The sequence below is a fragment of the Eumetopias jubatus genome, unplaced genomic scaffold (genome assembly GCF_037043125.1).
Source record: "Eumetopias jubatus isolate StellerSeaLion01/CBP00866 unplaced genomic scaffold, mEumJub1_p1.0 scaffold_13, whole genome shotgun sequence".
In the NCBI taxonomy this organism is placed as follows: domain Eukaryota; kingdom Metazoa; phylum Chordata; class Mammalia; order Carnivora; family Otariidae; genus Eumetopias; species Eumetopias jubatus.
In genome coordinates, this window is record NW_028274819.1 from 59,427,244 (window position 1) to 59,452,234 (window position 24,991).

Sequence of the window (24,991 nt, forward strand, 5' to 3'; positions counted from 1 at the left end):
GGTGGGAGCTCTAAAGATGATGGGAAAGAGGCTGAGGTCATCATATGACTGTAAGGTGTCCAGTACTTCAGATGGGTGGAAAAGGTGCCTCACTCCAAAGCCCCCAAACTTGCTTTTTTGTTTGTTTTTGTTTGGGGGGGGGTTGAGCTAAGGTTGCTTGAGAACAAAAATACCAAAGAAATGGGTCATAAAAAGAGTCTAGGTGATAGACTTGAAGTAGTCATCACTCGAACACAGACAAGGTATCAAATTGTTTGCAAACTGTATCAAAGTTTCAAGGTTCTTTAGGGTAGTGTTCTAACTTGAAAATTTTCACTGGATACTCTATTCCACTAGCTGGTAATGTTACTACACCATTACTAATAGTTTCAGAAACTCTTTGGGGCCAAAGATTTGTTTTGATTTTTATAAAAACATAAATAGCAAATTACTCATCCTTAACCTAATATAAAAATTCACCTTTCCTAATGAGCTGATACAACTCTGAAAAGGGGGAAAACTCTCTTTCTTAGTAATTATACTGCTTTGGCTACCTGGACATCCCTGAAAAATGAGCTTTAGAACTGAGATGAACACTTCATTGCCTCATCCCTACTGTATTTTAAATCTATGTCCACTTTCAAAAGTCATTGTTAAATACTTAGTCTTCTCAGCAAGTGATTTAAATAAGAGCCTGCTTTCATCTACACACACACACACACACACACACACACACACACACACTCGCACTCCCCAACAACACTTCCTTTGAAAAACAGAATGTCACTTCCTCAATCCAGAGGCCAGAAGTCCCTCAGTTCTGATCAGGGGAGCCAAGACAGGAAACTCTGGTAAGCTTCTGCCTCTCCCCCCATGGACAGCCACTGGTGCAGCTGACAGAGGGCAGGGTCTATTCAGAGCTCCCTTGATGCACTGCAGCTGGAAGGCAACAGCTCACTTTCATGCTGTGGGAATGATCCCAGAGAGTCCAGCACCAAGGGTCAGTGTAACAAGGGCATTTCATAGGCAAGTGAAGAGACCTTGACACCTTTTACCGACCTTCCATTTCCAAACGCCCGCAAAGAGCCCAGGGCTGATAGTAATTAGCACGATCTTGTACTTTGACCCCATCAGGCAAGGCACGGGGCGAAGCGGGGGGGGGAGGAGTGTTAGCCAGACCTCCTCACCAGTCAGCACCAGACTGTATACTACCTTCCCCTCGATGGTGACAGTTTCTCACCCAGAAGGGAGAGGCTGTCCCAGCAATTTCGGTAAACACCGTCAGTAAGCACCACCTGGCAAATGAGAACCTGGATTTCTCCCGACCCCAGGCACCTAGGACCGCACAAAACCTGGGCCAGTTATACCAGACCAAACTGCAGTGTCACCATCGTGAGGTGGGGTGGGGGGATGTATGTGAGAGACATACAGAATAAAGGGAAAGAAGGGGGACAAACAAATGAGTCACTTAATACAAGAGCTGCACATGCCGCTGACGCTGCCCGTGATGCAGAGGCTGTGGACTGGAAGGAAGCAGGCGGTCACCCGGGAGGGGCGGGCAGAGAAAGGCAAGGGGGAAAGGGTGTGAGGCGCCTCGCCCTTTGTGGGGACCGGGCTGCGCCGCCCCGCAGACTGCGCCCCCCTTTCCCGCCCACTCCCCCAGCCCCACAGGCTGAAGCCGCCCGGGGTTACTATGGTCCCCCAGCCCCGGGAATGAACTCTCTCGGTCTCCAAAAACAATCAATACAAACTTCAATACCGTATTTAGTTTACAGGGAGGCTGGCTGGGGAGGCGCCGCCACCGCGCCCGCCCAGCGGAGAGGGAGCCGCAGCCTCAACCTGCCTGCCTGCCCGCCCGCCCGCTCCGCCCCTCCGCGGCGCACCTGTGACAGGTGTGCAGGTGCCCCACACAGCCCCGAGCCGCGGGGCGCACCGGCCGCTCCTCGCCCCCCGGGACCCCAGGGCCCGCCCTCCCCTTCGGCGCCGCCCCTCCCGGAGCCCCCAGCCCCTGGGCAGGCCGCGGGGCGCCCCCCCCTACCCGCGCCGTCCGCCGCCGCACCCGCTCGCCGCCCGCACTCACATAGCGCCTCAACTTCTTCTCGGGGGGCGATTTCCTTAGCCAGCCGGTGCAGACCACGTCGCCGCCGCCGCTCATGCTGCCGGCCGCCTGGAGCCCGCCGCGGGGTCGGACAGACAAGGGCGCGGGCGCTGGCCGCTGGGTCAGCGGGCCGGCGGTGCGCAGCTCGCGGGGGGAGGGGAGGGGCCCGGGCGGCCAGCGGCCGCGGGGCGACGACGAGGCGGCGCGGCGCGGGCCCGGCGGCTTCGCGCGCTCCCGCTCTCCCTGCGCGCGCCTGCGCCCGCGCGCACTCCCAGCCGGGCCGCGATGGGGGCGCCACAGCAGGAAAAAGGGCGGCGCGCGCTCGCCACGCCCACAGCCCGCCGCGCCCCCCGGCGGGCCGCCTTCAAAGACGCAAACCGCCTCGCTTCTGGGGACCCGGGAGGCCCGAGGTTTGCTCGGTGGCTGAAGCCTGCCGCCGGCCGCGCCCCCCAGGTCTTGCTCCCCTCCGCCCCAAGCCTCAACAGCAAGCAGGAGGCGGCCGCGCCCCTGGTGGGGGTGGGGTGAAGGGAAGGGGCTGCGCGCCCTCGATCGCGAATCGATTTTTCGCCGAGGGTCGTCAGGCAGGGACCCAAGGGCTGCTCGCGTTTCTTATCCATTCCGAGTTTCAGGTTTCAGTGGGTCAGGTTCTGGCAGAAATTAGTGATCCGCTTCCCAGCAAGAGTTTCATTAACTCTCGCACCCCCTTGGCGGGAGAAGCAAAGAGACTATTACGTGCTGGGCGCTTTTACATTCCTTGTTTACATGACTGTCTTCACAAATCTACAAATTGGGCGAGCTGTATTATTCCCATTTTGCAGATAGCCTAAAGTCCCAAAGCTTGTGCAATAGAGAGGCAAATTTCCAATGCTGGGGCTGGGGGTGGGGTGAGGGTGGTCTTGCTCATCTGCTATTTAAAGTGGGGTAATTGCTTTAGTGTCTACCGATCAACTTGGGGGCCTCTTACCAGCAAATAAAGTCCAGCTGGCTCCCGCATTGCCTCTGGGAAAAACAATTCAGGAGAAAGAAAATTCGTGTGATTTACAGAATCGAAAAGTGAGTCAATGTATTTCATAGTGAATTAGAGGGCAAGGTGGTGTAGAACAAGAAATTGGGGTCAAAATTCCCCAGAGTCCAAATCACTGACACACGTTATAAAACCTCTCTGGGGCTCATATGAAAATTGGAATCTAATGATACTTCTCTCACTGCCTTGTGGTGAGGTTTAACTGAAATAAAGTATGTAAGCACACACTTGATAACCTCAGTACTTCAGCGGGAGGATGGAGGGGGGAAAAAAACACTCACCTCTGGTCGGGGCTCTTTTCAACTCACAAAGTACCTTTAGGAGCAGCATTAAAAGGTAGGTCCTCCCTCAACTTCTCTGAGAAGTGGATAGTAACCCCTGTCATGATAGGGTGCTGTGCTGTGGGGCAGATGAGTGGGAGAAACAGCATCTCACACTTCCCATACAACTTAAGACCAAGGGTATTTTTGCTCATTTTCCTGTCTCTGTGCAGCAAAGCTAGTTGTTTCAAGCTGTTGGACATTGTTCTGGTTTTACAGATCTTGCCTGGGTTGGAGAAGGTTCACTCTCTTCAATCAGTTTGTAAATGCTAATCCTTTACTATATGCTTAGCTTTTCTAAGCATCCTGAGAGGTAGAGATCAGCTCCCCTGCACCCATCATTTCATTGGCTTTCTTCACTATCAGTGTGCTGCTGGATTGAATGTAAAGCCGGAACCATCAGGCTATGGCTGGGACCAGAGCTCCCTTAGCCTTCCAATTTAGAGATCTTTAAGCCACACTGAAGGCCACCACTAGAATTAGAGCCATTTTAACCTCTTGCTTTAAGTATCTTGAAACCCTGTGAGACAAATATCAAAATAGTCAAGTCTGCCAAATCAATCAGGAGGCAGTGACTCCCAACCAAAATAAAGCAATCTGACTTCATTCACATCTGAGTCATGGTGCCAAGTCTCAGTGATTGCAGTCTGCATGGTTTGTTTGCAGCTGAGGTGTATGATGCAAGTCAGGCATACATATGCCTTATCTTTCCCTAGAAGAGTAGTCTTCTAATACATACCCTTTGATAGTTGTATGGGCTGCATTCTGCCAGAAGCTCCTGAGGGTCTTATGCTGTTTTGCAAAAGACCCTCTGCTCCCCGTTATTTATAATTCCATGTGGAAATAAAAGAGTTTGATGTTCTGAGCCAATGACAGGAGGGGCCTCAAAAGACAACAGTTACAGAGTAACAGGTCTTCCCAGCAATCCAAAAGTGGTCCCTTCCCATGAAACTTCCCGGTAAGCTGACATGGGGTAAAGTGAAGAAGCAATTAACATCTCCTAAAAGTGAAAATCCTCCTTGAATTTCTTTTGGTGGGCAAAACCAAGTAGTAATGTGTATCTTTTGTAAAAGTGAAGGGGTGTAATGCAAACTTTTGGATAGTGGGGAAAACTTGTATCAGTTTCAGGAAGTCTTCTCTGAACACACCATTTCTTTCCCAAAAGTTAGAAGAAAGGTGCTCTTCTTGGTGCTTTCTGGCTTCCCACCCCACCTTTATCATTACTTAGCTGCCAGCACCCAGCTCAGGCTGCACACATAGGAGGCAGGACTGCTGCTGAGGTCCTTGGCTGCACCCTGTTGTGGCTCAGTCTGAGCCTGAGGGGTGTGCCAGTCCTGGGAACAGCCCTTGGACAGAACGTTCCTGTCTGGGCCTTTACTAAGTCCTCTCCACTCTCTGCCGTCTTTTTTTTTTTAATGCCCTCTGGTTTTCGCTGGTGAGAAATGGAAAATGAATTAGGAGTGATTTATTTGCATGAAGATAGGCGCCATCTATTGGAACCAGTAGGGATCACAGCCCCCCACCCCCAGCCCCCAAACCTGTGAGGACATGCATCACTAGTCTATAATTTAGGCAATTTTGATTAAAGACCAGGGGTATTTCCTGGGGGGAATTAATTCCCGGCTGCAAAGAGCGCTTTGGGTCATTAATTCTATCTTCTCATTAAATCCTCAGGAAATGACCATCTTATGGCGAGAGCTCCTCTGGAGGAAGCATTGCAGAGATGAGAACCGCACACATGGGAAGAAAACACGGGCATAAGGTTTTGCTCTCCCTCCTCCTCCCCACCCCCAAAGCCTGGGTTCTAAAGGGTGCATTCTGGCTTTGAGTGTCGTCAGCAACAGCCTGCATCCGTGCCTGTCTGGGAGTTGAGGGTTTGTGGCCAGTGGCAGGTGCATAGCTGATGGAACGGTCCCAGGAATGGGTTGGAAGGAGAGTTGTCCTCAACTGCACACCAGGCTAGCGTGATTAATACCACCCACTCCAGGCTTGACGTCAGTGATTGGACCGGGGGTGGGGGATGGATGTTTGTGTCCTAGCCATGCTGCCTTTTCCCCCCTTCAATTTAGTTGACAGGTTAATTTCAGAGCTGAGTAGTGCTTGCCAAGGTCAGTGTGGCCAGCTGAGCCACCTCAGCTAGTGACTTTCAGGACACTGGACTCTCATGAATGTTGAGGTGTGTGCCTTTTTAACCCCGGGATGCTTTGAGCCCATTTGGTTCCATCAAATTACTGTGACCTACTCAAATCAATTTCTGGCATATGAAGGGGACTGCGATCTGAAAGAGGGCTTGGGGTGTGGCTGAAGACCTAATTGGGTTTCCTCCCTGTCTGCAGCTGCTAAAAAACTGAAGTTGTTTGACATTACACCCAGTGGAAGATATTTTGGAAATAAACTTTCTTATAGGGAAAAGTTTGAGCAAGTCCAATTTCCCAATTTCTCCTTTCTAAGAAACTAGAACCTGTGCTGCTTTGGGGCAGTTAGACTTCCGGGACATTTCTGCTGACACTGGTGAGGGTGGTACATCATCGAGTTCACAGATCATGCTGCACAGTTACCATATTCTCCCAAGGACAAAGACTTGTCAAGTGCCTGAGAAAGTGCCCTCGTACTCCGAACCATACTTTCCATGATGGCCCCTTACTTCCTTCAGAGAGAACTCCTACCTTGCATTAGATCTTGAACATATGTCAAGACCCCTCTCCTTAAAACTCACCAGCCCCACTCCTCAGCATGGTTGTTCATGTTTTTCTGAATTCACATTGCACCTGTATAGGTTATCACAGCGTACTGCAAATACTTGGGCAGGGTTGTGTCTTCCTTATTCTTATATCCCTGAAGCTTCCCTGCATGATATCAGGCACACAATCAATGCTCACGGAATGTTGTGAGAATAAAAACAAAAAACAAAAAACCCTTAAAGGATGGCACGTGGGAGCAGTGGACTCCTGGAGCATCCAGGAATTTCTGATCCATCCACACCAGAAAACAGTACCTGTGAAGATACTTATAAGCAGCTGGAGTGTTTAAATCCACAGGGACTGGCCTCGTGGGAAAGGCTGAGCGGGTGGAGGTAATTCTTTGCAGTTTCACTTTTAGGGGTGGTTGAAATCCTTGGGTAGTTTCTAAAACAATGGCTCCTTAGACCTTTTGACTTCTATCTCTTGACTCGAGAGAGGTTAACTGTTAACCCTTGGCTTCCAAACCCCAACACTGTTGTGCAGACTCCCCAGATACTCTCTTCTCTGGGACTAATAAGTAAATCATTTGTGGTTTATTTGATAGCTGGCCTCATTCTGACAGTCCTATAGGGGTGCTGTCACTTAGCCCCTTATACCCACATATGTGAGAAATCATGTTCCCTGAGTCAAAGTGGGTTTCTCCCAACAGGTGACCAAAAATACCATTTTCTTCTGCACTGAATGCATGCATAGTGGCTTTGCAGATTTGCTAGTTTCTGTTTTGTTGGGGATCCAAAGGCCACAGGAGACCATCTCATTTAAGTAATTCTACCAGAGTTACCCAAAATGGTTGTCTGACCCACACAGCCAGGGATGTGTTGATAAATGTTTAAAAACTGACCTTGATTTGTAGTATGTGGCAATTTTTGTGGTGCAAATATTATACCTCCTCACCTCCCTGACCAATTTTAAGCTATCAACTTTATGTGTATGAACAGAGTTAAGAGATGCTAAGTAATACATCATTATTTAGTACTTCCAACATATACACAAAAATGCCAAGAGCAAACAGTGAAATAATTAGTAACTGGTGAATTTTGATTATTTATTCCCTTTGTTTTTATTATAACATTTAATTGTAAGTTTATGTGAGTTAATTTTTTTTATTAACCTATCATTCATTGGCCATAAGTCACCCTTTTTTTTTCATAAGTCACCCTTTTAAAGTGTGCAACTCAGTGGTTTTCAGTATACTCACTGAGTTGTGCCACCATCATTGCTGTCTGATTTCAGACCATTTTTATTACCCCAAAAAGAAACTCTATATCCATTAGCAGTGACTCCTCATTCCCCTAATCCCAAACCCCTGGCAGCCACTGATCTACTTTGTCTCTATGGATTTGCAATTCTGGACATTCCATGTAATTGGAATAATACAATACGTGGCCTCTTGTGTCTGACTTCTTTCACTTTCTATGTTTTCAAGGTTCCTCTGTGTTGTAGCATACATCAGTTCTTCCTTTTTTTGGCTGAATAATATCCCTTTGGAGATACCATATTTTATTCATTCTTCAGTTGATGAATATTTCAGTTGTTTCCAACTTTTTGGCTACTATGCATAATGTTGCTGTGAACATTCATACCTGTACGAGTTTTTGTGTGGATGAATGTTTTCACTACTCTTGAGTACATACCTAGGAGTCAAACTGCTAGATCATAAGGTGAGTCTGTGTTTAACTTTTTTTTTTTTTAAGTAATCTCTACACCCAATGTGGGGCTCAAACCCATGACCCTGAGATCAAGAGTCACATGTTCTACCACTTGAGCCAGCCAGGCGCCTGCGTTTAACTTTTTAAGGAACTGTTGAACTGTTTCCCACAGCGGGTTACACCATTTTACACTACCAGCAACGTATGAAAGTTTCAATCTGTCTCCATCTTCTCCGATACTTGTTACTTTCCATTTTAAATTATTTAATTTTAATAATGCTATTCTTTTTTTTTTAAACAATCAGCTTGCAAAATTTTTCACCACAATCTGTTCTCATGGGCTGGTATGAGCCAGTCTTAGCATACAACTGCATACAGCCTATCTCAGAAAGTCCCACCATCCTTCTTTGTAGTTGTTAAGTTCCACTTCTATTTTGCTGACAAGAGCATACTCAATAGATTTCTATTTCCTTCTTCTTCCATCCTTCCTATAGAAAACTGAAACCTTAGAAGGTCTCAGATTTTTTTCTATTTTGGAATCAAGAAGATTTTTGATTCTGGAGTATCACAAAGTTTTCAACTCCCACCAAGCAACTCTGGGAAGAACAGAGTGTTTCCCTCCTACATTTGTGTTGAGAAACAAAAATAAAAAACAAAATGTATCTTCCTGACACCAAGATATATCTTCTGGATGAGCTCTCAAGCAGTTGCTTCAACAGGGCAAACAGCTGTGGTCTGTTTCAACATAATTTGATGTAATCAGGGTTAATTTTGATGATGCAGTAACTCTGAAGACTGTTTTTTAACTGGATTACTGTTGGGTCAACAATCATGTGGTATTACACTTAGTGGCTGAAACAAAAGCCAGAATTAAAACAGCTTCCCCCCCAGCCCCTTCTAAATGACAGTCCCTAAATGGAATTAGGAGTTATGAGGCACATTTAACACAATTAACTAAAAAAGGAAAGTAGTTGCAGTCAAATTACATGCAAGCTTCTCCAAGGTCCAGAGTGTTGACTGAGGAAAGAGCTGGAAACTTTTTTGTTGCTGTTTTCTTTTCCTAGAGTGATTAGAAATATGTTGGCAGTAATCACTATAACTTAACATTTTTGTTACATTCTAGGAAAAAGCCCTAAGATTTTCTTCAGAAAAATTTTCCTGAACCAAATGACGATTTTAGCAGTCCACAGTTCCCTATTTTCCATGCATGTTTTCAAAGTGATGATTTTAAGTGAGGACTCAATTCAGGATGCGGAATGCCAGGGCTGAATGGATGTGGTACACAAAGCTCTACACACATTTGGAACTGTTTCTGAAGAGCAAAATCTTTTATCTTACTCTCATTGTTTACGGCCAGGCAGCAGCAGGGTCAGGGTCGCTCTAGGCACACACGTTTTATTTAGTGTCTTACAGTTTTCAGTTTTGGCTAGTCTGAAACACAGTGAAGGCTCATCATGACAAAAGCCATTCTTAACACAGTTCTGGAAAGAATCTTCAAAAATAGATGTCTTGCGAAGCTGCCAAGTGTATTCGTTCTTCAAAACCTCTCTAATCCAATTTTGTAGTTCAAGAAAGGTCTATTTGTCCAATCCTCTCTGTAAATAAGCCTCCATTCATTTGTTTTCTGTTTTTGTGACTTAGGGAATCAAGAAACTTGAAAAGCAAAGAAGTCACTTACCCTCTTATGGCATTTTATTTATCAGGAATTTCTCATCTACATAATTTCCTGATTAGCATATATTCTGGGATAATATGTGGGTATGACTAAAACGTAATGAGACTACAAACCAAAAAAAGTAATGACAGTTCTTTCCATAAGTCAGATAGTGTATTAATGTTTTCTTTTCAGTTGTAAAAGCAGATACCTATTTTAAATTTGCTTAAGCCCAAAGAGGGAATTTATTGGTAAGAAAATGAGGCATCTCCCATGGAACACAAGAAAAAGTTGAATAATCTAGCCTCAGGAAGGTTGGCAACTGAGGACTAAATATAGCAAAAACTGGGCTGCCAGTCGGTATATGTGTGTCTGTCTCTCTCACAGACCATATGGTTTTTCATCTTTGAGCATGTGCCTTTATTTCTTTCTGCAGACTGCCTTCTCTGTTTCTTGAGGCACATGGTTGCCCTACATCTCCTAAATTTACATATTCCTGGTTCAAGCAACCAGTCCAGACTCTCTGGTGTTCTTAACCCCATTTTTCTGAGAGAAAATGAGACTGGCCCATTTTGGGTCAGGTGTCCACCCCTCGTCCAATCAGCAAGGGAAGCTCCTGTCCCCAGTATGTCTGCTGGGCATCCACTGGCTAGGATGGGGTGGGGGGAATTCTCAGAGGAGGAATGGGTTTGATAACTAAGCCACCTCGAAAAGTATTTGAGAGGCAAGAAAACCAATCTTGTTTTGTTCAGGACGTGGCCAGTACCTATCATTTGAAACTTTGAAAACACTAGAAAGGCATATACTTTTATCCAAATACAAACTATATATCCGAATACATGTTACTTAGGAAAGGTCATTTATGTCCTTGTTAAATTCTCAAAAAAGATTTTCTTAGAACCTACTACAAGTTCATCATAGGAACACAGAGATGAGTAAGACCAGGGTCTTAGGAAGTTCAGGGTTTTTCTGGGGAGAGAAATAGGTAGGCAGATGTCTATAGCAGCGTGTGGGCAATGTTGTTATAATAGAGGTATGTTCAAAGGATGGTGGGAGCCAGAGGAATTATCAACCAGCTGTATGGGAACTGAAACTGTAAGATCTTAGGTTTTGCTTGTTTTGGGGTGCCCCACAGAGTGACACACAGAGTTAGCATTAATTAACATTTGCTGAACTAATGACGTAAGCTACTTCAATTTGGAGGCAAGAAGCCTGTCTAGATTTGGAGAGCAAGGCAGAGAACACTAACTGAAAATCTAAGCAACTCTAAGTTCATCTGGTACTTGCTTCTGAATTTCTTCCATCAATCAAATACATTCATTCATTCTTTACTGAGCACCTACTGTGTGCACGGCATATGGCTAGGTGCTGGTTATATAATGATGAACCGCAGAGCAATGTTTTTGAGAAGTCTATTAAGTTACCATGCCCTAGAAACTCAGCTTCAGTAACAGCTCCTAAGGACAAGTTACTAAGTGAACTCATAAATACTTGTGACTCCTGACTCTTTGTTCTATGTTCAGGCAGTGGCTCCAGACTTGGATTTTTATGCTGAAAGGGCTAGTTTAAAAATTTATGAAATATTTCAGACACAGAGGGAAAAGCCAGTTTGGGAATTACTTTTTAAGGAATATTTTCCTTTGGTCTGATGGACATATTTCCTCTTTTTTTTGGACACCTCAATGACACCTAATTCATTCAAGAGTTATTAAATCAGTACCCACTATGTGCCAGATACTCTCCAAGGCACTGCAGATAAAAAGATGGATGCAGTCTCCTCTGTGTTATGGAGCTTTTGTTCTGGCAGAGAAGACAAATGACAGTTTAAGATGGCAATATTTGTTTATAGTGCTGAAGGAGCATAATGAAAGGAGTGAGTCTGGAAGCCATTGTCCAACCAGTGGTATCTTGAAGTACAAGCAATATAAATATGTGAAAATGCAGAAATCCTAGCTGCATTTTAGAATGTCACCCCTCTTGAAATAAAGCCTCACAGACTCAGACAGTGTGATTAGAGTTGTAATATTTTGATTCTGGGTGACTAAGAGGTGACAGGTGTGTAGACTGAGAAAGCCACCCAAGCCTAATCACAGGCATGTGGAGACAAGTCGTGCTGCATCAGAATGCAGGGTATACTCTAACTCGATTGGCAAGACAGGAATCTGTTGAGGGCTGCTAACTCTCTGGAAGAAAGTTAATCAAGAGCTAAATGACAGTCAAGCACCAAAACACGAAAGTTTCCACATATGATAATTTTGTGCTTGTTGATCAATGAATAGACCACTTCTAAGTTTTTGAGAAACATTAACCATATACATAAGAGCCTTCCAGAACAACTTAGTAAAGCAGATATGTTTGTTTCAATAAAATTGACATACCTGGTTGGGGAATAAGTTGGAGAAATGAAGGGGAAAAATCTGGATGTTGATATATTACTGGGCACAGGAGGAATCAGAGTGGCAGAGAAACACAAGCATGGGAGAAAAAAAAACACGGGTGAGGTAGTGGACAAGAAAAGGAGGAAGAGATCTAGGTCAAGAGGTGTGGTAGGCTTCATGTGACATGGGTTTGAGAGTAAGATCACTCTGTGGGCTGGCTTTCCCTCCTTGAAACAGAGGGAAAAAACCAGCTCAAAGGTGCAGGCAGAACAATCCAACATAGTATGTTCTTCAATGAGCAGATTTGTGTAATTATTATCTTTTACTGTAAAAATATTAAAACCTCACTGAAGCTTTCTCACAGAGTGGAATTAAACCACCTACATTAGGATCACTCAGGGTGACTGTTTCAGAAACGCCAACTGCGGGCTGTTCCATCTACTGAATCAGACTTTCTAGGGTAGGACCAATGTAATCTGAATTTTTTAATAAGCTCCCCAGGTGATTCTTATTCACAGTGCACAAAGACTGCACGCAAGGGAGTCCCTGAGGCAAGGAGCATGTCCTGTTTATCTCTGTCTTCGCAGAGTCTAGCACTGGACCTGGCACAGTGAGTCCTCAGGAAGTTTACTGAACTGAGTAACACCAATGAGGATTTGAAAGAAAAGGGTGCTCAGTTCTACGTTCCACTGCCCTGAAAAAGCTGATCTCATTTTTCCCCCAGATGCTTCTAGTCCACATACACAGATTTTACAGTATTGTAACTGCAAACAACAATTTAACATTTTAACACTTTTTCTCCTATAATTTTAATGGCTATAAAATATTTCATTCAACATGCAATAAACATCTTAGTTCATACAGATTTTGAGTTTTGAAAAGGTTTCCCTCAGGAGATCTTCTATTTGTGCAGTTTATAAAACCCTTTACACAGCCTTGTTTCTCATAATATTTTGTACGATAAGGACTACCCTCATTCTGCAGATGCCTATTCAAACCCATGAAATAAATTGCTCAAGGTCCCACAGCTCAAAAGTAGAACGTCAAGACTTAAGTCAGGGTCTTTTCCCTCTATGTCTAATACCCTTCCCAAGACACTGAACATCCACCACGTTTTCTGGCAGGAACCTGACCCAACAGTTTCCTGATGTGAAAACCTGTAGTGCAGAGTGTGGAAGATGGAAATTACACTTAAAGAGATCACTGTATCCTAACTGTACAGGAATGAGTTCCTGCCTTTCGGGGCACTGCAAAGAAAATGTGTATTGGTGGGAATCTTCAGTGAAAAAATGTATTGTTCTCCAACAACCAATGTGTATATGTCCCAAATCCATTTCTGCGATCCTCAAATGAAGGGGGCTGGTACTGCCCTGAACATTCTGAAACTGTAGTTAGGACTCCTCAGCAGTTATTACACCTCTCCAGGCTGTAAGACAGCCGGCAAGGAGGCACTGGAGACTTTGAAGCTCTTCTAATATCAAGACTCGTATCCTAGGATACTTGGGTAGCGGCTGAGTGGACAGTGGAGGGAAGCCTTTTTGCCAAGAGAAAGGCCCATCTTCAGGATCCACCGCCTGATGAATAACCCTAGTGGGGTGCAGCCCTTCAGAGAAGGGCAGACTGTCAATCTGAGCAGCTTCAGAGATTCTATCCTGGAGAAGAGAAGGCTGGGGAGAAGAAATGGTGTTGCTGTGTTTCTAACTTATTACACAGGTTTTGGTAATATCAGGTCAGAGTTCTCCAAGGATAGGAAAAGTTCTCTCTTAGGTGGAGAGCTCCTATTCACCTAAGGGATAGTGAGGGGGTGAACTACCAGGAGCTGGGAAAATACAAGAGAGGATAGTTTATACATCACAGACAGGGGAAGAAATAAGATCTCTAGGAGATTTTTCAGATCCAGGATCCTATGAAAACAGCAAAACGGTTATTGTTGAGCCAGTGTGCAGAGGTTGTAAGTCAGAGAGTCACGGCTGCAAATGGCCCAGGTTCTGCAAAACACACTTGTAGCTGTTTCTATGTGTATGTGTAGCATGAAAAACCTCTGCTGGATGGGCCTACCACATTTCTATTCTCAGAGCATCATCCTGATGATGCTTAATCAAAGGTTAATCACTTTGGGGGCGGATATTAATAATCCCCACCAAAGTTCTTTCATCTGTCTTTCTATGTATATTCTAGGATGATCCTAAGAGGAAGGTAAGGCAAATAGGAATATAAACTCATAAAAAAAATGAGGCACAGCAAGCCTAAGTACACTGCTGGGTCCAGGGCTCTATATTCCATTGTCAGTGTTTCTCTTTACTAGAATGCATTTAAACTCAATCGTCATTTCCCTGCACACTCTTAAGTCTCTTCTCCTTGTGCAAAACAAGGACATCAGAGGCCGAAGTGTGTGTTTTGCAACATGTCCACTAAACTCTGGGGCTGAAGATGCAAAACTCTTTGGTTACTACAAAGCTCTGGGTTTTCAGTTTCTCTGGAGGCTAAGAGTGGTGAACTTTATTTGCAGTCTTAATCTTCCTTGATATTAGGAATTCTAATACCAATCTTTGTAACAAAAAAAATGAATCTTTTATTAAATCAAATGAATTTGAAGCACAGTAGGCTACAAAAGAACAAGGTCTATAATACACTGTGAATACGTCAGACCATTTTGTAAACTGTAAAGCAACGCTCAAATGATAACAATTAGGAGCAGTAAAGAAGTAGCCTAAAGTTACTGAAGAGTCATGAGCTATGTTAATTCAATAGCTGTCTGAATGACAGTTTAGGAACCACCTAAACTCTTGACTTCTTTACAAAGTTCCCCTAGGAACTCCCACACGGTGTGCTAATAATGGCTGTAAATTCACTGGACTCCAAACCAAACTGCATAAGAGCTAACTGTAGGCTTAGCTGATCAGAAGGGCAACCCAGGGCTCCTAGTACTGGCAGAATGTCTAGGTTTCTAGAGGTGTGTTGACCATGATCTAATAAGATCTTATGCAAGTCCTAGTAATCATTTTGGTGTCGGGTGATTAAGGTTATTTTCTGTCCTTAATGCTTTTTCTTTTAATTTGGGCTATACACTGGGAAGAAACTACAATCAGATATTACTCCCACCTGTTTTCTTTTTATTATACATACTTTAGATTGCAGACTGAATACAAATATTGATCAGAAGCCAGAAAGCTCCACACATTTCTTATCAATGCAATCCAGGCCAATCTGTCTTTCAACTCTGCATTTTTATGTTCTTGCCTCACCACTTACTGAAATAAATATATGAATAAATAGCAATCCAATCCAAATAAGCATCTTTCATCTATAATTATCTGAAACAAGAGATTTAAAGAAGAGTAGAGTTAATCCATCTCACCAATTGCATCTTCAATGCCTGTTCAGTCATGCCTGAATGTCTAGATTCAATTTATAGAGAGTATGAATGTATAACATTGTAAAGGGGCGCTTCTGGCAGATCCTGTCTGAGAGGGACAAAAGGTCAAACAGTTCCTTTGCTGTTCTGTGACAGTTAGTCTCTGGGCTGGGTCAGAGGGTGGGAGAGTTATGTCTAGATCTGGAATGGATCACTCACACAATTAAGTTCTTGTCAGACCAAAAAAGAAAAAAAAAAAAAAGACAGTACAACTTCCCCAGGCAAGAGGACAGACAGATGGAAAGTAACTATTTTTCTCCACCTACTTCAAAATTTGAAATGAGAATGGAAATTAATGATGGAAAAACCATTTCTAAGTTTCAAAATACACTCTTTCTTGGGTGGCTGGGGTTACTATTTTGAGGTGATGTTTGAAAATCTTGGGAAAACAGAAAATCAGATTTTTCCCTCATTGGAAACTGGTTACTCAAATAAAAATTAACACCCTCAAATCACCTTTTCTCTCACAAATGAAGTCCTATAAGAATATTATTATAGTGCAGGCAGTCCTCAACTATGAAATCTACACTTCTATTCATTATACACACAATTATAAGATGCTGCTTATCCGTAGAATTTGGATATTCATATACTAGCTGACAAATGGACATTTTAAAGTTTTCTTCCTGCTGTTGCTGCTGAGTTTTGGCATTTTCATCATCTTTGACACCAGTATTTGTTGTTGTTCAATTATTGGTAAAATAAAAGTATTGAGCCAAAGATGTAAATTTTTAGGCTTCTTATGAGTGGCAAGTGTTTGGCTTCAACTAGATACTCGTTGTGTGGTCAAATGTAGAGGAAAAGAATGAATAAGTATGAAAGTTGAGAAATACACTGCTGAAGACTATCAGAAAGACAGGGAACAAGGTTTATTTGAGAAGGACCTTCTCCCACCCCACATACACACACAAGGAACACACTTAAGTCTACTGTAAGACTTTCAGTGATTTGATTTCCCGGTACATTTTCAGAGACCTAATGTGTACTAAAACAAAATGTAAAGGTTAGACTCTAAATCAATTATTTTTAGTGATTATCTCCAGCACAGATTCCTGAAAGATCAAGAGACAGAAGAAGAAGCCTTAGAGTTGATGCACTTGGGAAGGACAGTTCTGCGGGTGATGTAATTGGAGGGCACAAAGATGATCTTGCTTGATTAGAGCTCCACAGCTACATCAATGGTGGCATGGGATGGGAACCTGGAGTTTTCCTGATTCACTATTTTTTACACCACTGTTATTTAGGAGGCCCCACCATCACGTTGACATTAGAATTCTATCTGGTTCCTCAAGAATTGCTGGAGACATGATTCCTGATAGCCTTGGAAAATAGTGCCTCCGGGTTGGGGGCCTCTGTTTGTGATTCTCACTCCACAAAATTAATACAGTATTAAGACCTGAATGTCCAATCAGTACTGATGCTGAGAATGTTTCAGAACGGTTTCTGCATTTACCCCCAGGTCTAAGGTTAAAGATCACCATTTCAGAGATGCCTTCTCTAGCAAGCTCATCTATGCTTGCCCTGCTCTTTATAAAATTTTATAGTTTATGTCATATTTTGAAATAGTACGTTTGTTTGCTTACTGATTGTGTATCTTCTCTAACAGACTATAAATTCCATGAAGGCAGGGGTCATTTCTGTTTCGTTCACTATCATTTATTTAGCACCTAGCACAGTTCTTGGCATGTAGAATAAGCTCAAATAATATTTGTTGAACAAACAAATGAATTTCTCTCTCTAACCCATGATTGAGGCAAGCTTTATGAAAGCCCTAATTACCTCTTTTGTCCTGTCCTAAACTTGGTATCGAAGCCCAGGAAATTAAAGTTCTAGGGAGGTAGATTTTAGCTCAGCAAATGCTACCAATTAGGGAGATGCAGAAATGGAATGAGCTATTTGGTGGGATACCGAGCACTTTGCCAAGAAGAGGCTGCCCAGGTGTGTAGGATCTCTCTGCATCGGGCAGAAGTTTGGTCATGAGAACATCTCAGTGACTTCTGTGATCTCCAGCTCTAAGGTTCTGCAGTTATTTTCAGTTGTCTGCTTTGAGTTAGGATGAAATAAAGTGCACATACACACTCATTAGGAAATAAACTAAGATAAATTATCTAATGAGACACAGAAAATTGATTATTCAGGCACACATGCCGTTTACCCTTATTTGATACATACAAACTCTACTGAGTATACAACTTTGCTGTAAGTCATAGATATATAACTTAATGAAGACTAAAAGAGTTAAAAACAATTTGTGTAGCATTTCACAGTTTTAAACACATACACACAACACTTTCATGTAACTGCTGTATCAACTCTGAGGAAAATGACGTATGAACTCATACAGAGTTAAGTGGCTTGTCCAAAATCATAGGCATAAAGTGCTACAATTGTCAGGTCTCAAACTCCCAAATGAGCAATTCTCTCAAAAACTCTAACAGACGATGTTACTTTTTGAGTCCAGAATTACCCATCCTTTAAGTTTAGCTATATTGGCACCCTCATCTTGCATTGAAAATATTTTTCTTCCAAATTTTACTGGGAAAAGGCCAAGTGGAATTTAAAAATGTATTTTTCTTTCATAGGTATCAAAAATCTACTATTTTATTGATTATTAGAGAAGTTATAAACAGCTACTATAAACAAATTATAAGTCATTAGTTTAGATAATTAATACATCTTATTCGCTTTTATAATTAAAGATCAACAGTTATTAAATGTCACTTTTTTCACTCAGTCTGATGAAGAAAGATTTCAATTCAGAATAGTAACTTTATTAACTCAATTAGGACCCTGAAAGGAATATTTTCTTCTGTGATGTCTACTAAAGTGATGAAAATAAGATAGGCATTTACATAGGTTAAATGGCATGTGAAAAAAGACCCAACATTTTCTTTTTAGCTACTAGTGGTTTTCAAAGGCCACACAGGACAGTGATCTAATGATTAAAGACAAATGAAAATACACTATCTCATCCTGTCTTGAGAGTTTGAAAGGACTCTGAGACCACAGTTCAGTCTTTTCATTTCTTCTTAATTGACATAACAGATTTGAGATTCTACCTGCCACAAGTACCTCTTTTTGAGGGAGTTCATCTTTCCATGAAATGCTGTCAACTTTCTAAGAAAATTATGATCACTTCTATTTTTCATATGCTCTACCTTATGGCATGACAATCACATACCGAAAACTTCTCCATTTCTAAAATTCAAACATGCATTCTCCTGTATGCATATTCATGTGCAGTACCTCTGGCATGGGGTGATTTTCCTTAACCAGGCTTCCGGCTATAATATACATGAATGAGTAAATCTTGGAAAAGGGATAACATCTTTGATGTTGTCAATTCCCAAGATGCACTGCAGATAGCGTTCAAATCCCATCCCAAAACCTCCATGGGGAACAGATCCAAATCGACGGAGGTCCAGATACCTGATTTTGAAAAAGAGAGAATCATCACCTATAGATGCTGTATTGGATCAGATGTCATGATAGAATTTTGTTTCAAAAGTATTTTGCAATCATCTGTTATCATCCACATCATTTTGATAAGCAAATCTTTTCCCTCCAAGGACAGGTGAAGGACACAGAGAAGTTAAAATGATCTGTCCAAGGTTACTCAGACAAACAGCAGCAAGTCCTGTCATGCATTCATGGGCTTTGGTCACTTGATCCTTTTTAAGTTATATATGTACTTATATTCAGAAAACTTGCCTCATGAGGCTACAGAAAAAGTTCTAATAACTTTACTATTTTTCTTGAAAATATATTTGTTTTCTATTTCTCAGTATGTTAATACTTTTTTTTCTTACTAAAATCATACTGTTCAATACACAGAAGAGGGTGAAGAGTTTTGCTTGATATATCATACAAAGATACCCCTACTAGAATAGACTGTAAGCTCTATCAAGGGCAGGAACTGTGTCCAGTGTCTGTTCTGGAGTAGATGCTTCATTACTCTATGAAGATTTGTTGTTTGAAGGCACAAAAATAGACTCTTGAAATCTAGAGTGAAATTTCCAGTTCTGGGCTTCAAACCTAGTAGAATAAGTCCAGAGTCATTTTTCTGAAAGGCTAGCTAGCCTCTGAAGCTTATCTATACTCATTCTATTTCCACTTAAGATTACATGGCTAGAAAATGGTGCAGCCATGATTCAAACTCAGATTCCAACACACCAGCCTGAGATAAATTTATTTTACAAAAGGAAGAGAAGAAAGAAGACTTTGTGAGTATTTTTATTACGTCACTTGGTGGGGAAATTCTTTAGTTATACAATATTGATTAAATCAAGTTTAGAGCTTCTTGAATGATCTGTAAAATCAGTTCTAGAATAAAACTTAAGCGCTATAGCTGGTAGTCATATGGCTCTTCAAGAATAAAGACTATCATGGGTTGCCTGGGTGGATAAGGCAGTTAAACATCTGACTTTGGCTTGGGTCCTGATCCCGGGGTCCTAGGATCAAGCCCCTCGACAAGCCCCATGTCAGGCTCCCTGTGAAGCCTGCTTCTCCCTCTCCCTCTGCCCCACATTCCCTGCTCATGCTCTCTCTCTCTCAAATAAATAAAATCTTAAAAAAAAAAAAAGACTATCACCTATTTCCCCACTATTAATAATAATGACCACATGTATTGGTATTTTAGGCAGTTAAGATTGAATGCTTATCTTTCTAAAATAAAAGATGAATTGCAACAAGGCGAATTACAATCAAGTAAGGGATCAATAAACAGGAGTATCTAGTATAAAACTTCCGATTACTAAGAACTATCAAGAATAATGGAAGAAGGGGTGCCTGGGTGGCTCAGTCGGTTAAGCGTCTGCCTTCGGCTCAGGTCATGATCTTGGGGAGCTGGGATCGAGCCCTGCATCGGGGTCTCTGCTCGGCAGGGAACCTGCTTCTCCCTCTGCCTGCCACTCCCTCTGACTGTGCTTGTTCTCTCTCTCTCCCTGACAAATAAATAAAACCTTAAAAAAAAAAATAATGGAAGAAGCACAGTCTTAAGTAAATAAAATGTTTTGTAGCTCAATTAACTTTAAGTTCATAAGGCACGGGGGCAAGATATACTTTCATTTACTGAGAAAATGAGATGAAAGGCCTATCAAACCACCTGCCACAAATACTTGCAGGATCTGGGCTGGCTGCTAGAAGTCCAGCAATAGCTTCAGCTGTCTCTGAATTTCTCAGACATCGATGTCAAAACACTGGCATAAATGTCTGGAAACTGAATTCAGCAGATGGATTAAGTCTATAGCATTTTTCTTGCCCTTGCTTCAATATATAGAAAAATACACTTCTAAAAAACGAGTTTTTGAACAAATACGTATTTGTTGGATTTTTTTTTTTTTGGATTGTTGTTAAATTATTCTAGGGTAGCCAGATTATAGAAGAGATGGTACAAAATTTGTGGAACTAGTTATATATGTTATTTGCATATGGCATATAGAAATAGGAAGTGAGTAAATTCTTAGACACCTGGGGTGGCTACTCACAGTGTAGTGAACACTAGCATAGATCGCAGACTTGAAGACTTCTAAAAATCCCTTCTACCTTTTAAATACTATGATTATCAGATAAAAGGAAACAGATTCAAGTAACAGACAGTTACATGTAGAGATCCTAAGAGTTTGAAAACTTTAGTTGGGACAAGAATAGTATTGAAATGATTAATAAAGACCAAAAAGGCCTCAATGTATCTAACCAACAATCAGAATTTGTGATTTAGCTAGTTTTTACACACTATGAAAATTATCTTGTAGATAGACAAAAGCAGGCAAAATGCATAAGCTTGCTTGGTTAGGCTCATCTACCTAATAACAAGACTGAGAACGAAGGAAGGAAAAGGAAAGGAAACTAGCTTTTACTGAGGTTCTATTCTAGGTAGATACTTAACCTATATTGTTTCATTTCATCCTCACAATAGTCTTGTTCAGTAGATATTACCATTCCATTTTATAGCCAAGAAAACCAAGACTCAGAGACTAAGTATGCCTAAGGTTACTACTGGTAAATAATAAGGCATTCAAGGGTCCTGACCTGAACATAATTTTAAGCTTTTGGTATTTCTATAACCTAGCTCTTCCATTACCAAAAGTCAGGTGTGTAATTTGATTCTTCCTTCTCCTGAGGACAGCAAAGCAATTAATAATATTAATAATTACTATGGAGGAATGCTACTATAAAAATATAAGTACATAATTTGTATACATTGAAAAATACTCAAAGAAGAAAGGGTCTGCAGAAAGAAAACCAGAACAACTCTGGAGACATAAATGTATGAATGCATACAAGTGATCTTCCCTACGCAGTTTAGATTTCTACAGACTTTAGGGAGCACTTCTCTCAAACCCTAATTCCACACATAGAGAAACTGAAGCATAATGGTTACGAACAAAGCCCCAGCTCTATGCTTCTAACTGTGTGCTCTTGGTTAAGCTAGTTAACATCTCTTGGTCTTAGGTCTGGAGGGGTAATAAAAAGGAGATAAAAATAGTACCTAACTCACAGGGTGTTATAATAATTACATAAGAAAATATACATTAAGGGGCACCTGAGTGATTCAGTCGGTTGAGTGTCCGGCTCTTGATTTGGCTTAGGTCATGATCTCAGGATCCTGGGATTGAGCCCCACATTGGGCTCCATGCTCAGTGGGGAGTCTGCTTGGTATTCTCTCTCTCTCTCCCTCTGCCCCTCCCCTGGCTTGCATTCTCTCCCTCTCAAATAAATAAATAAATCTTAAAAAAAATACATTAAAATGTTAACATAGTTATCCGGCACACAATAAGTAATAAATAAATGGCAGCCAATATTATTACTATTTCCCAGCACTTGAAGGGAATAAGTAATCTTCTGAGAACCTACCTATTCACTGTTCTTAATACTCTTCCATAGTGCCTAGGGAATACATGTAAAACCTACATAACAATCAGACCAACAGCTAGAATAAGAATGATCAAGGACCACATTCTTACCATTGGTAGGCTTCTGTTAGTCCTGATCTGTAAGAGGAAAATAACAAAATTCTTTCAGAGAATGGCCATAAGATAATGATACTAACCACCAAACATTTACTCCGGGTTGTGTGCAAGGGGCTCTTAATAAAGAAGTACACACAAAAACCTATGCTCTCAAAGAACATGCAATACAGTTGAGAAGCTGACTCTTTAATATGGTAAGAAAGGTAAGTTAACCAATAGTCCTAGGTATTATCAAGTAAGTGGTATAGATGACAAATGCTATAGAAAGAAAGTATAGTCCAGCGCCCAAAAGAAGGGGTTCATTTCAGATGAGCTTATTTCCTATGACATAAGAAAAGCACTATTACTTAAGGTTGCTAGGAGGCACACACAAGGGAGATAAAGACACACATTTCATTCTATAACATTAAAATAATATAGATTCTGCCCTCAGAATATGGTTGCAAATTGTTTTTTTTTGCCAATGTGAAAAATGTTAATAAAATTTTAAGCTCTTAGTACTCATTAAAATTAATTTCATCTCTTCAGTGCCTGGCTGGCTCAGTTGGTGGAGCGTGCAACTCTTGATCTCGGGGTTGTAAGTTTCAGCCCCACGTTAGGTGTACAGATTACTTAAAAATAAAATCTTAAAAGAAATTAATTTCAGCCCTTTAAAAAAGTGTTTGGGATCAGTGCATCTGAAATGATAAGGACTATGAAAAAAATCAGATATACAGAAAACATAAGCAGAGGTCACAGATAGATTCCTGAGACATATAACCATTTCATTAGGAAAGATAAATTTGGATATTATCAGATATTAGGTAAACATGTAATGTTATGAGGAAAGGTTTCCTGAAGTAAGGAAGCAAGCAAAGAAAACAGACCAATTAATCTTTCAACAGATGAGGCTTCTTGCCATGTGTGATTTTTATTGTGCTTTAAAAAAACCCAGAGAATCTTCAAATTCTTTCCATCTAAGGAGTTTGACCTTTACTTCAATTCCATGATTTTCCCAGGACTTTCTAACATTATAGCAATAGTAAGGAGTTAGTAGTCTAATAAAAAAGAGGCCTCTCAGAACATATTTATTTCCTTTCTTCTGGACCCTAACCAAATAGAGCAGTTCAAATGATTGGGATTACAAAACCACGTTACCCAACAAATTTATAGGTTGGGATCTTGGAAAAGGATCAACTTTTTAAGCAATTCTCCATTAGGAAAAGAAGGCCTTATAAATGGCTAATTTAACAGGATATTTTCAAACTATTATGGCTTTTCCAGGTTACTATGAAACCCAGTATTATCTGGAGAGTAGGAGAGCGGGACTAAGCCTTCAACATGGGAAAAACCTTTTTTTTTTTTTTTAAGTCTGGCACAGCAAAAGTAGAAACCATGGAAAACAGAGGTTTATAACCTTGGTTAGTTTAGGAAGTCATTGTGGTTTGTTGGCAGACCACGCATACATAGGAGTGGTAGTTCAATTAGAAACATGATTCCCCACTTCTCATCTCCAAAACATTTTCTGTGTGTTTATGGATTCATTTCCTAGGTCTCAAACAGCAAGTTAAAATGAATTATTCAAATAGCTTAATCAAGACCCTTACATAGCAGAAAACCTGAGGAAAGGAAAACTATTCTAAACTTTAGTTTAGTGGATATTTTTAGTATCTTTCTTTCTTCATCTTTATCCTTTCCCTGGTTCAGAGTCTGTTTTTTCTTTATGTCCTTATAGGAGTCTTTGTTTATGTCCCTAATCATAATTTAGAGTAAATAAAAAAGAACACAGAGAAGAGAGAAAATGAAGGACAAGCTTTAAGGTTGTTTTCTGTCATTAACTCTTTAAAAAAGCAATTTTCATAGGAAGAGATACATACCAAATAGTGGGTACATATCACTGCAGCCTTATTTCACATAACACTTCCAATCTTTAAGAAAGGGAAGCTCAGAAAGGTCACATAACAACTTGCTCAAGGCCACAGAGAATCTGAGATCCAGGTCAGTCAGGCGCTGAGGCCCATCTGCTCTTCTCTGTTAATTTGCCAAGACTGCCTTCGAGCACCTCATCCCCAATTTCTGAATTTTGTTTCTTTTAGGTCTGATCAATACCTGGCCAGTCGCGGCTCCAAGAAATGGTACCGTTCCTCTCTGAGGCTTCCTCCAAAGAGCTCTCCAACTCCAGGAACCAGAAGATCAACAGCAGCAACCTAAAAAGGAAAAAAGTTGTAAACAATTTCACATTTTCAGGGGATTCCAACAATTGCCAGCTTCTCAAGCAGGTGGAACTTTAAACATTTTGACAAGTGGCTGTTAAACTGCTTAGCAGAATCTTATTTATGTTATCTGTTTATGCTGCCTGTTTCAAAATCAAATTTTTAATATCTTTAGAATACATGATACACAAATTGCAGATGGACAGTTTCCTCTCCTCTCTTATACCACGTATGTAGTGTACTTAATAGAAATGTGTTTTCTTCACAAATGTGGTATGTTAATAGTAAAAAATGGGGCAAGTGTTAAAAATTATGAGATATTAAAAGTCATCCATCACCATGCAGTAGCAATTGAATTTTGGCATATTTTCTTTCTGGTTTTTCTCTTCCACATTTAAGGAGTATAATAGATCAAATTACACATAAACATTTACCATTCTAATGTTTTACTTAATATTATAATTTTTTTTCCTATGTCAGTTGAAATACTGTGCACACAGTGTTTTTTTTTTTTAAAGTAGTCTCTCCACCCAACACGGGACTTGAACTCACAACCCTGAGATCAAGAGT

At 41.3% G+C, this 24,991-nt stretch overlaps 2 protein-coding genes and 1 long non-coding RNA gene across 3 annotated transcripts in view; 1 reads left to right on the forward strand and 2 right to left on the reverse strand.

Annotated features, from left to right (window-relative positions):
- The window catches only part of GAB2 (GRB2 associated binding protein 2), a 181,132-nt gene extending 178,905 nt beyond the window's left edge, over nt 1-2,227 (reverse strand). Inside the window, exon 1 of the mRNA XM_028116069.2 lies at nt 2,060-2,227. Within this exon, the coding sequence (XP_027971870.1) occupies nt 2,060-2,134 (75 nt within the window). The 5' untranslated portion in view covers nt 2,135-2,227. The remainder of the gene's footprint in view (nt 1-2,059) is intronic.
- LOC114218805 (uncharacterized) lies at nt 772-24,825 on the forward strand. The gene is made up of 3 exons (XR_003611242.2): nt 772-830; nt 5,096-5,183; nt 24,305-24,825. It is a non-coding gene; the product is annotated as an uncharacterized LOC114218805 (long non-coding RNA).
- NARS2 (asparaginyl-tRNA synthetase 2, mitochondrial) overlaps nt 14,470-24,991 on the reverse strand; it is a 130,770-nt gene continuing 120,248 nt past the window's right edge. Inside the window, exons 12-14 of the mRNA XM_028116070.2 lie at nt 24,318-24,415; nt 22,224-22,250; nt 14,470-18,687 (exon numbers count right to left, since the gene is read on the reverse strand). Of these exons, the coding sequence (XP_027971871.1) occupies nt 18,543-18,687; nt 22,224-22,250; nt 24,318-24,415 (270 nt within the window). The 3' untranslated portion in view covers nt 14,470-18,542. The remainder of the gene's footprint in view (nt 18,688-22,223; nt 22,251-24,317; nt 24,416-24,991) is intronic.